Raw genomic sequence first — 12,089 nt, 5'->3', positions numbered from 1 at the left:
ACTTTAGGGCGCCACAGAGTGCAAGTAAAAATGAGGGAAAAGACGAAGACTAACTGGTAAGAACATTCATGCACTTAAAGATTGTGAGCAAGTTTGCATTTCGCTTTTGAGCTTTAATAGTGTCGAAAACGTCACGTCAGCACTGCCTTGAATATAATCACGCCAGTGTACTTAGATTTGACTGCATTTAGCGCTCTCCGGATATAATGGTGAAAATCAATCCGAAACTTTCCATGCGTACGGTGCCTACAGGGGCCCTCTAATGTGTCACTATACGTGCCGTGTACCGCATATGGATAGGTGCCACAAATCCCAGCGTCGGTATACCTTCGGTCGGGCGTGTAGCTTGGCGTATTTCTGCCTGGCCAGGTATCCCCTGACCAGTGCCTGCAGCTTGGCCACCCGATCCTGGTGGTCGCGGTAGCGGGCTTCGTAGGGCCATCCGCTGACAGGCGGAAGGAACGCTTCTGACGTCCCCGCCTGCTGAGTATCCAACAACGGATGCGAAAGAAACGCTAAATACATACATCATTTGATTATAGGCCTGCAGCTCGTTCGTGTGTATACTACACTTTTGAAATAGCGAACAAGAGTGGACTAAATCCTGACAAGCACGGTCTCTCGTGCATTGTGTTTGCAGACGCTGTCGTATGAACTGTGTTTGTATCGGACTCCCCCCCCCCCCGTTGAACCACTGGCTCATTTCCGCTTAAATGCCGCATAGATGTGCCATTTTGCAGTGGTTTTAGCTTAATGCAGCGTATTTGGGAATTACAGTTTCGTCCGCAACAAATCTGAAGTGCGTTTCGTCTGCGCGGTGACGCCACTCAAATTAAAACCAGTGGCGTAGCAACAGGGGGGGCCGGGGGGCCGTGGGCCCCGGGTGCAAGGAGCCAGTGAGGGGGGGGGGGGTGTCATATACGTCTGAAGACACCCCTCTTTCAGCCGGCTACACCCGGGGAGGGGGGTGACAGAAGACCTATGGGCCCCGGGTGCCAGACGACCTAGCTACGCCACTGCTCAAAACATGTCGATTTCAGTGCAATGGAACTGTGGCGCCATCTGTCACGGCTGCGGCGAACACCATGTTTTTGCCGTAGCAGTGACAGGTGACGCTAACGCGCCGTTGCGGCGCCATCGAAAATTTTTAAATGGTATCACCGCAGACGACATACCCACTTCGCATTTATTGTGGACGAAAGTTGAAGGAGGTGGGGGGAGGGTAAGCAATGTCCGCAAGTTTAGTCACACAAAACTCACAGCAAAATGCTACCTCTGAGAAATTTGAACGCGGACGTTAGAGCGGTATAGCAGGAAGATACATGTATGCTTGGAGCTTCTCTTCACGTAACGGTAAATATACAGTCGGGAGCAAAAGTCTAGAGACCACAACATCAGGGGAGAAAATCAAATTTCTTCTAGCATAGCCGTGCAACGTGAAATTCTTTCAATGTATATATACATTCGTCAAACAGGCGCACATAGGTTTCACCACTTCAATTCAGCCTGCTTGAGGCTGCGAAGAAAAAAAAGATTTTTTTTTGTCTTGGTATCTGTGGTCTTTAGACTTTCGTTTACGACTGCACATGCAACAAAACGAACACGAGCAGAAAGCCGTTGGCGAGTCCTTCGTGCTGACTGGCATTTCTAGATATATGTGAGGGTTATATTGACATATGTGCAATAGTTGATATGCGAAATTACGTAATCAGGCTTCCCCCCACCTAATACTTGCACTAACCAAAGCGGCCGAGCTCCCGACAGAGAGGCGCGTTTTGAGTTTTCAAATGAGTACTGACATGAAGTGAATGTACTGCCTTTGTTTTCATTTTTAGGTCTGTCTACTCCATAATTACAGTACAAAGCCTCAATTACACGAGAGCGGCAAAAATCTTACAACACATTTCAAACAACCCGTTCAAAACGCGCATCAATCACAGCATGGCTTCGGACGTGAAAAAAGCAGACTCAGCACCGACGCCAAAATCTGCCAAATTTTCTAGAAAACAGAGGGGAACACGCTTCCCTCTGTTGTCCTGTCGAGTGCTGTATGGACCTGGCTTTCCGCAGCATGTTCATAGTGTGTGCGTACGCGCCACCGCCACAACAGGAGGAGAGGGGTGGGTATTCTGTAAGCCTGTACATCGATCTAGTGGACATGCACATTTCCTCTGCTGCTGAAATGCTGATTGGCTGGTGGCGCTTGTCTCCTTCTCACGCGCACCCCAGCCCAGCCAATCAGAAAGCAGTAGACGAAATGGACATATCCACTAGGTGGACACTTGTAGTATAAGCCCTCCTCCACCCCGAAGTTACGATGACGTTATGCATCTCCTTTTTCGTATCCGAAGCCGCGCTCCTCTTGACGGGCGCTTTGAAATAGTCGCGTAAAAGGCAACTTGAGTTATTGTTTTGCGCTCTCGATTAAATGGGGCTCCATAGGCTAATTGCTGTGTCGACGGCTATCCAATAAAACAATGAAAGCAAGATACAAACTTCGTGCCAGTACCCCTTTCAGGTTTTGTAACTTGAAGTCCGCCATCTCAAACTGGAACGAATTTTCACTTTGGCTAAATTTGTTATAAATGAGTATCATATATACCACTATAAATCAGTCTTGGCGAAACAGCAGGGCTGGTAATTGCATAGTGTTCCCGTTAGCAGCCTTTAATCAACCACCTCAAGGAGACGACGCGCGCGCCTGGTGGTACATGTTGCTACGACATAAGTCCCAGCACAGCCACCTTATCTCGACGGTCATGACGAGGAGTCGCGCGGTCCAGGTCATGCGTCAATACCGGCGAGCAGTAATGTCGGCGCAGCTCATAATGGCTCGTTCCTGATGGCAGCGGCGGCGGCGGCGTAACCGAGTGAACGAGCACAACAGCGAAATATGAAAGCGAACGCGGAGCGGCAGGGGAAAAGCGCGAGCCGCGAATGGCGGAGACCAATGAGAGCGGCCCTTCGAGTGACGTGCATGCGTGAAACTGGTTTCATGCGGACCCACCCGACCGCTCGATGCGTACTCGGATCTGGTCACAGCCAGAACGCTCGTTTCGTACTATCGTCTGCTCGCGTCAGCTCTCGCTCGCGCTTATTCGGCTTGCTTGGTTTGGTCTTGTTCGTGCTTGTTTCTATTCTCATGGTTTGTGACTGTTTTGTAATCTAATTGTATGCGCGACGCGAATTGTGCAGTGCTTTATGGAAGGCAAGCGGCACCAGCGATTACACTGGAACTTTCGACGAGTCAGGTACAAAAGCCAACGCTCTTGTTTCGCAGATCAGATTTTTTTCGACGATTGCCGACTATGCGACATGTCTATTTCAAATTATTTGCCCCAATATGTCGCGAAATGAAAACACGTCAGAGATGCGCTCAAATTTAGCGTTAGGGAGTATCGTAACCGTCAGCGAACATTTTTTAAAAGTTTCTGCATCAAAAACGGCTATTCTTGCGAGCTTTCCGTTACGCTTCTGCTCGTCTTTCAAGCGTCAAATTTTACAAGAAGGCTCCTCCAATTCTACACCATCTTAAACTAGGCTTTCTACGCGGTCCAAACTTTTGTTGCAGTTGGCGTTTAAGTGAGACAAGATGTCTACAGAAGCACACTGACGGTTCCTGCATACGGTGTATAGTAAACACAACGGTCGAAAGGGTTCTTTCAGCGAAAATTTCTTTGCTTCTTCTCCCGCTTTGCAAGTGCTGTCTTGCCGGGTCACTGGGAACGTGCCATGATATCTGCCCGAACACGGGTAGTTGGGTATCTGCGTCAATCTCTGCAAATAGACAACTTGAAGCAGTGGGTATGTGCCACAGAATATCTGCCCAAGTTGACAATCTGGGACGCTGCGCAGTGCGCAGCTCGGTGTGTGCCCGAAGAGACGATTTGGGTCACACGGTATGTGTCATTGAACATGTGCCTGAATAGACAGCTTGGGCCGCCGGGCCATGCGCAACTGGCATATATGCCCGAATAGAGAACTTAGACCACTGGTAAGTGCAACTGTGTCTGCGTCACTGTGTGTATGCCAGAATATGCAAGCAAAACAATTGAGGCAAGAAGTGAAGTCAGCAACGGAAAATTGAAGAAGTCGGCTACGCGTAGAAAGGCGCGCAAAACTGCATTCACTATTTTCGTCATCTTGTACAAACACTTCCGTCATTACTGTTACGTTTGCATAATATTTACTTTAACATACGCGCAAACATAAACGAAAGCTTCGCCTATCACCGATTCCGACATAATCGCGGAATCCGCGAACTTTTTCGCTCCTAAACAGCAGTGCGAAAGAAAGCATGCACGATCGAGGACGCTCGCCTGTAGTGTCCCGCCGACGCCAGGCGAGCCGACGCCGGCCGAGACGCCCGACACGGGCGACGACATCGCCCCGGAGCTCTCTACTTCGGACAGGCCAGCAGGTTCGGCTCCCGAGAAGGTCCGTTTGCGCACCTCCACTGCCAGGTCCGGTCTCCCACGCATGCGCACATAGTGCGAGCTACACATCCAAAGCGATGACTGCATACCATGTTCCTTTCAACACGTAACCACGTCTGCATAACAAAGGCCAATTAGCTTGTCCGTAAACGTATTGCCGTTCGCGGCATACCGGTTACAAAGGGAAGTGCAGAAGTGTACGGCAGTAACGTAGTAAGCCTACAGATGAAGGTTTATTGGCATCCCCTGTGAAAAGGGACGGTGACAACAAATACTGACGTAGCCTGCTTGACTTACTCAGGCATGCTTCACGTACGCTTTGCATTCTAGCAGTTTTGTACACATCTCTTCGTCAAAACTTCACTGTGTACCTTGTATACCGGTATACCTATAGCTTTAACGGATCCCGTCGTATCAATCTCCTCCCCGCTTTTTTTTTTTCACCAGTACTCTAAACGTCTCTTGCTTATATCTCGACTGCTGACCGGTTGATGTTTCCGTCCACTTTAAATCCAAGCGCTTTTGGAAGGTCACGCTACCTACGGGTCTCACTGGGTGAATTCCTTCGCATTCCGTGAGGATCTGCTGAGTGGTCTTCGTGTTTTTGCTGGAGCATACACGCGCCTCATCTATCTGCGAATATTTGCTCCGGTAAGTTTTTGTCCTTAGGCAAGGAGCTCGAGCCTCAAATAGCAAGGCACTTCCCTTCGTGTTATCGTACAGATTTTCCATTCTAATTTCTTTATGTTCTTGTAAATCTCCATGGCCTTTTTGTTTCCATTCTTTGCATCCAATTCACTGTCTCTGTTTCTTTCGCTTTCTTTCTGACGTGTCAGCTGCACTTTCCTCACCGAAGAGGCAAGACGTGTGTCGAGTGAGCTCCTGAACAATACTTTGCAATTTGGTGAACGCGGCTTAAATCATGGATACAGGACCTCCAAGAGGTGCGACGTAATGCTAACGCATTTCTCTCGCACTTACCGCTAAATCGCCACTGATTTTCATTTCCGTTCCAACGGTCGATCGTTCGGCTGCTTTTATCATTTTCTCTTGTTTCTATGCTATCCTCCATGTTTCGTACGCTTGGGTTAGCACTAGCAGAATGCACTGGTTACACATAGTTCTCTGTTCGAGAAAGTCCGCGAGCTCCCGCCTACGAACTCGAATGAAGTGTACAGCGCGCAACACAAGGACGTGGATGCAACAGGGAGCGACAGAACCACAGCGCATTGGCGTATATGTGTAAGCGCTGTGTGACTGTCGTTGGTTCTCGTGTACTTGTCCTGGTGTTACGCTACACCACTTCGTCCCCGATTCAATGTGTCTGACGAACATGCCCACATCGCCCACCTCACGCCCACAAGTTGCAGGTGGCGCCTTCCGCGGCCGTGGTATATAACTCAATCTCTTATTGAATTCAGACACTGCGTATGGCGTTTAAATCCTAGGAGGGCGAGGCGACTCACAAGGCGGCCTCCATGAGCTGCATGCGAACCGGGCGACCAGACAGCGCCATGCGGCCCACGGGAGGAGCCTCGAAGCACGATATCAGCACCGATTCCGGGAGCAGCCCGAACCGGACGCACGCCAGCACGGAATCCTCGAACTGCTTCCGGTTCTGCGTGAAGGCGCGTGCTCGGGGTGGTCATATTTGAAACCCGACGCAACGCACTCGCAGCCTCCGAGATCGGGCGCCAGGCGATCTTGGAGGCTACGAAGCCGTGCGCCACTATATATGAGTGCGACGGAAGCGACCGGGTAAATCTGAGTAGATTTTCTGGATAGCCTACAGACCAGCATGCAAGCGAGTTTATGCATGATGTTCTGCTGTGCTGTTTTTATGCCTTTAGTGCAGCTTCTACCAATGTAATTACAGTGTGGTCGCAGTCTTCTCTTGTCCATCGCCAATTTTGAATGAGTACTGACACGACGATTCTGGCTTATCTTGTTGCGTTGAATGAAGGTAAAACACTTGAGCTCTAGTAAATATACCATCAAGTTTTAGGAATGTCAATATATATAGTCCTATAGATGGTGTCCAAAAGCCGACGTCTATGACGTGTTTCGGCTCTCAAAATTGCATCCGACACTTTCAACCTGCAACAGCATAGCCTTCAAGATCCCTGTTTTAAATACAGAAAGCGCCGCCTTATGGGCACTGGATTTGGGCCCCACCTATCTATACATGAAGTTAGCAAATTGAACTCTGACATCACGATAATGTCGATGACGCCAGCTCCAGTATTTTTAGACTAACTTTAATATCAGATTAAAATATATTATGTTTTCCATCCTTCACGCTTGCTAGGGGTGTCCCTTTTACACGCTAGAAGAGTGCGGTTGAGTTTCTGCAACTTCGATAATATCTGTCAGTACTCGTTGAGGTCATCATCCGCAGCATCACTAAGTGTACGAGTAAATTCTGGGGCGCATAAACTCTCTGATGCACACCTGATAGTCGTGCTCCAGCCAGGATAGCGCTGCCAAAAGCACTTTGGTCTCCGAGGGAGTACCCAGAACGTCGGCGCAGAGCAAGCTCTTCACCGTATTCCATTCCAACTCCAGGTACTGCCGGGTCCTGCATACGTGACATTGTCATCGTCATTTACTTAGTCCCTCGGCGATATCAACGCGACCATACGTGTTGTTCTGGGAAGGCATTCTGTAAGAGTCCACCTAGTGGACATGTCCATTTCGTCTGCTGTTGAAGTTCTGATCAGCAGTTCAGCAGCAGACGAATCGTACATGTCCACTACATGGAGTCTTACAGAATACGTCCCCTGGTTGAAGGTTCCTGACAGCCGGGCACCTGCACCACACCTCCCCCAGAGTCCTTGTTCAGCTTCGCCAGGCCTCAACTTCGCGAAGTGTGTATCAAGTCTCAGTAGTAAACTTTATTACAGTCGCCGAGCGTGCTAACTGGGCACCTTATTCAGGCCTGTTTGTAGACACCCGCGCAGCTCTAATTCGTTAGGTTTAATCCTCCCCTGTGCATACAATACAAGCGCGACCGATACGTGCCTGACGGCGTCGTCGAAGTTCTCTGTGACGAACTGGAAGGCGGCCTGCTGCTCGACCGGCAGTTTCAAGCGTGAAGCGTGTTGCAGCACCACCAGCTGCCTGCCGACGGGCCCTGCCTCCGCCAGGTACTGCAGGCATCGGTTGGTCAAGGGTCGCAGCCGGAGTTTGTACGCGCAGCTGTACAGGTCCGTGACGTTCTGGCACGTCACCACGGGGCCGCTGCACGCGCGTACATATTTTTCTTTTATGCGAAGCATATTACTAGAGCTCAACCCAGCTCCTCAGGCGAGGCGGTGTCGCCTTCAATACCACGTGACACCGTGACGTCACGACAGAGGAGAAACGGGGCTCCAACTCGCGCCGTCGCTCGCGGCGTCGCCCCCCGCATCGGACGCGGTGAGCGTCGAGCAACGCAGCGTTCGGCGCGACAACGATTTATTCGTGAAGTGCAACGCCGCAGACACCGACAGTGCCGACACCGACGACACCGGCTTTTCTGCGACACGAGCTCCTTAACGCTGTCGCGTTAAAATAAAGGCTAGTATGCTTCGCATCCTGGGCGTAACCTTAGCTAAGCCACAGCCATTTTTTCAACCCTTTCCGTACGAAAGACGAGCTGAGCTTATCGAGGACGTACTTGCCAAAAAAGGCGAATGGCGAGCCCAACCAGCCCAACGCTGTAATATCTTTCATGCAGCCCTTAAGATGTGTTCAGCTCCTCCGTTGCACTGTGCATGTTATAACCAACACTACATGGCTCACGAAGCCAGTGAATAAGTGAAGTTGTGAACATGCAGCGAAAACATGCAGTGAAGCCGAGCTGTGTGCGGTGAAGCCTGCGCGCCGATTTACGGGATGAATAAACGGAAATGAGCAGATTAACCTTTCCGACACAAGAGGTAAGCTTATAGGTCAATAAAATCACGGAGAAGCCAGATGCAATCACTGCTCTCAAAAAAGTTGGTTGAGCGTGTACATCTTTCCCCATGCTAATCCAAGTACTTACGCCGATTTACGGGATGAATAAACGGAAATGAGAAGAGTGACCTTTCCGACACAAAAGGTAAGCTTATAAGCTCAATAAAATCACGGAGCAGCCAGATGCAATCACTGCTCTCAAAAAAGTTGGTTCAGCGTGTACATCATTCCCCATGCTAATCCAAGTACTTACGCCGATTTACGGGATGAATAAACGGAAATGAGAAGAGTGACCTTTCCGACACAAAAGGTAAGCTTATAAGCTCAATAAAATCACGGAGCAGCCAGATGCAATCACTGCTCTCAAAAAAGTTGGTTCAGCGTGTACATCATTCCCCATGCTAATCCAAGTACTTACGCCGATTTACGGGATGAATAAACGGAAATGAGAAGAGTGACCTTTCCGACACAAAAGGTAAGCTTATAAGCTCAATAAAATCACGGAGCAGCCAGATGCAATCACTGCTCTCAAAAAAGTTGGTTCAGCGTGTACATCATTCCCCATGCTAATCCAAGTACTTACGCCGATTTACGGGATGAATAAACGGAAATGAGAAGAGTGACCGTTCCGACACAAAAGGTAAGCTTATAGCTCAATAAAATCACAGAGCAGCCAGATGCAATCACTGCTCTCAAAAACGTTGGTTGAGCGTGTACATCATTCTCCACGCTAATCCAAGTACTTACGCCGATTTACGGGATGAATAAACGGAAAAGAGCAGAGTGACCTTTCCGACACAATAGATAAGCTTATAGTCCAATAAAATTACGGAACAGCCAGATACAGTCACTGCTCTCAAAAGCGTTGGTTAAGCGTGTACATCATTCTCCACGCTAATCCAAGTACTTACGCCAATCTACGGGACGAATAAAAGAATATGAGCAGAGCGACATCTCCGACACAAAAGGTAAGATAGGTCAATGAAATCACGGAGCGGCCAGATGCTATCACTGCTCTCAAAAGCGTTGGTTCAGCGTGTACATCACTCTCCATGCTAAACCAAGTAATTATGCCGATTTACGGGATGCACGAATAAACGGAAATGAGCAGAGTGACCTTTCCGACACAAAAGGTAAGCTTATAGCTCAATAATATCACGGAGCAGCCAAATGCAATCACTGATCTCAAAAGCGATGGTTCAGTGCATACATCACTCCTCATGCTAATCCAAGTATACTAACGCCGACTTACGGGATGAATCGACGGAAATGATCAGATTAACCTTTCCGACGCAAGAGGTAAGCTCAATAAAAAATGTCGGAGCAGCCATGGATACAATCACTGCTTTCAAAAGCGGTGGCGTGATTACTTACCTACTTTGGCAGTAAAGTAGCGCGTGCGTCGTCTTCGACGATGATATTTAAGCAACGGAGACGACAAAAGCAGCAGAACACGCTGTAGAGTACGGTTGCGAACTTTTAAGTGAATTGCTTCTTTTGCCAATTTCGCCTCTTGTGGTCGGTAGTCAATGGTACGACTCGGCAAGCACATGGTTGGTTCGTTATTTCGTTATTCTTTTGTTCATTCGTTCGTTAGTTCGTTCTTTCACTGATTCGTTAGTTGGCTCGTTCACTCATTCGTTCAGTGAAATGGTGGAGCGTTCCGCCATTCATTGTTTACTTTGCCCGCTGAATCGTTTGTTCATTTGACAATCCTCGTCGATGACTTCTGCTCCGTTTTCTTCCTTCAACAGCACTTAAGTACTAAGACCACCATAAGACCGTCATAGTCACTATCTCATCATCGCCACATCGCTGTCTTTTCGAACTCCTGTACTTGTGCTTAGAATGTCGGGGTCGTCATGATCTACGTGTCGCTGTCGCCACCTTGCCGCCGTCGCTTTCGTTTTCGTATTTCATCGTCCTCGTTATTGTGATGCCTTCGTCACACCCCTTTACAGGCTATGTATGCCATTACTGTTATGTTGGCAACGCATGCATCGCAAACGGTAAGCCTATAGTCCGTGAAAGTATCGTCTACCAAATAGGGTTCTAATGTATCGAAAAACGCTCTCCGCTCTCTAGACCGGGTTGGAGCATAGACATTAACAATTCGAATGCCACAATCAAAATTCACCTACAAGATACGGCCCTCGGCATCCCTGGCATGACCAATAAGAAATCCGTCGAAATTCGGCATCAAAACGATGGCCGTACCCAGGCTGCCCGATCCGCCATAACCCCAGAAAGACCTGGTGCGAAAAATGCTGTCGAAATGCCTGATCTGGCCTAGCCCATGGATATAAGTTTCTTGGAGTACGAGAGAGAGAGAGAGAAACGTTTATTAGACGAAACAGTGTCCCGAGCGAGGCCGGGTATCACCCTAAGGTGGGAGGGCTCCTTAGTCCAGGAACCCTCTGGCTTCGACTGCCCTCTTAGCCCTGGCGACGAGTTGTCGTTGGTCTTCCAGGTCCCCGAGGGTTAGCTTGGCCTCCCACGTTTCGAACAGGTCGTTTGCCTGCGTTTCTGGTTGCATTTCGCTGCCTTCCTGCCACGGGCATTCCAGGAGCAAGTGTGCCAGAGTGTCGGGTACGTTGCACAGTGGGCAGAGGTAGCCGTGGAGTGTCGGGTAGAGGCGATGCATCATCGTTCCGTGCGTGTATGTGTTACTTTGCAGGCGTCTAAGGATTAGGCTTTCTTCTCTGTCGAGTTTAGGGTGCGGTGGAGGGTACACTCGACGCTCGAGCCTGTAATGCTGCAATATGGCCGAATAGTTGGTGGGTACGGCCTCCGCCTCTTCTGTCACGGGTCCGAGAGCGCGTGGGGAGTGGGGAGCCCGGCTGACGTGCTCGCGGGCAGCGACGTGGGCCGCTTCGTTCCCCTCTAGTCCCTCGTGTCCGGGTACCCACGTTACGCAGGTGTACGGGAGCGGAGTGCTTCGTCTTTTTAGTATCTTGAGTGCATCGGTCGAGATGCGGCCCCTCAAGAAGTTTCTGCAGGCGGCCTGAGAGTCGGTGAATATAATTGCTGCGTCTGTGCATGTGGTGGTGGCGAGAGCGATTGCCGCTTCTTCAGCCGTTTCCGGGTTGCGTGCCTTGATGGTTGCCGATGCAAGCTCGGAGCCTTGGGAGTCGACGACGCTCAGAGCGTACGCGTTTCGATGCGGATACTTGGCCGCATCGGTGTAGCGGGCATTCGGGTCATGCTTGAAACTTCTTTTGATGGCGTTGGCTCTAGCCTGTCTTCTACTCTTGTGATATATGGGATGCATGTTACGCGGGACACGTGCGATGGAAATGCACTATCGAACGTCCGGTGGTATTCGCTCTTTCTTGTCCGTGTCTGCGACATACATCTCGCTGTAGTTTAGGTTTCGGAGTACTGATCTCCCTGTGGGCGTGAGCTTGAGTCGTTCCAGCTGGCTGTTCTTGTGCGCTTCGGCGAGCTCTTGCCACGTGTTGTGGACGCCCATCTTAAGGAGACGTGATGTAGAGGCCATGGCGGGGAGTCCCAGGGCGGCTTTGATTGCCTTCCTTATCATGATGTTCAGTTTTTCTATTTCAGCGTTTTTTAAAGCCAGGTACGGCGTGCCGTATGTGATGCGGCTGGTGAGGAGCGCTTGTACTATTCTTAGAGTGTCTTGCTCCTGGAGCCCGCTTCTTTGGCTTGAGATCCGTTTGATGAGGTGCGTTAGTTGCGAAAGGGTGCGTTCTA

The 12,089-nt window shown here is 49.7% G+C and overlaps 1 protein-coding gene across 3 annotated transcripts in view; it reads right to left on the bottom strand.

Moving 5' to 3' along the window:
• Positions 1–12,089, bottom strand: part of LOC135917876 (kelch-like protein 12) — an 80,278-nt gene that overhangs the window by 19,568 nt on the left and 48,621 nt on the right. Inside the window, exons 2-6 of one of the 3 annotated variants that reach the window (XM_070526788.1) lie at positions 7,458–7,676; positions 6,888–7,014; positions 5,903–6,054; positions 4,320–4,497; positions 328–480 (exon numbers count right to left, since the gene is read on the bottom strand). In XM_070526788.1, the coding sequence (XP_070382889.1) occupies positions 328–480; positions 4,320–4,497; positions 5,903–6,054; positions 6,888–7,014; positions 7,458–7,676 (829 nt within the window). The remainder of the gene's footprint in view (positions 1–327; positions 481–4,319; positions 4,498–5,902; positions 6,055–6,887; positions 7,015–7,457; positions 7,677–12,089) is intronic. The other 2 variants (XM_070526789.1, XM_070526790.1) reach the window with 2 other exon arrangements.

Source organism: Dermacentor albipictus, chromosome 10 (assembly GCF_038994185.2).
Source record: "Dermacentor albipictus isolate Rhodes 1998 colony chromosome 10, USDA_Dalb.pri_finalv2, whole genome shotgun sequence".
In the NCBI taxonomy this organism is placed as follows: Eukaryota; Metazoa; Arthropoda; class Arachnida; order Ixodida; family Ixodidae; genus Dermacentor; species Dermacentor albipictus.
The sequence above is the reverse complement of the archived record's forward strand: the minus strand, read 5'-3'. Positions and strand labels throughout refer to the sequence as shown.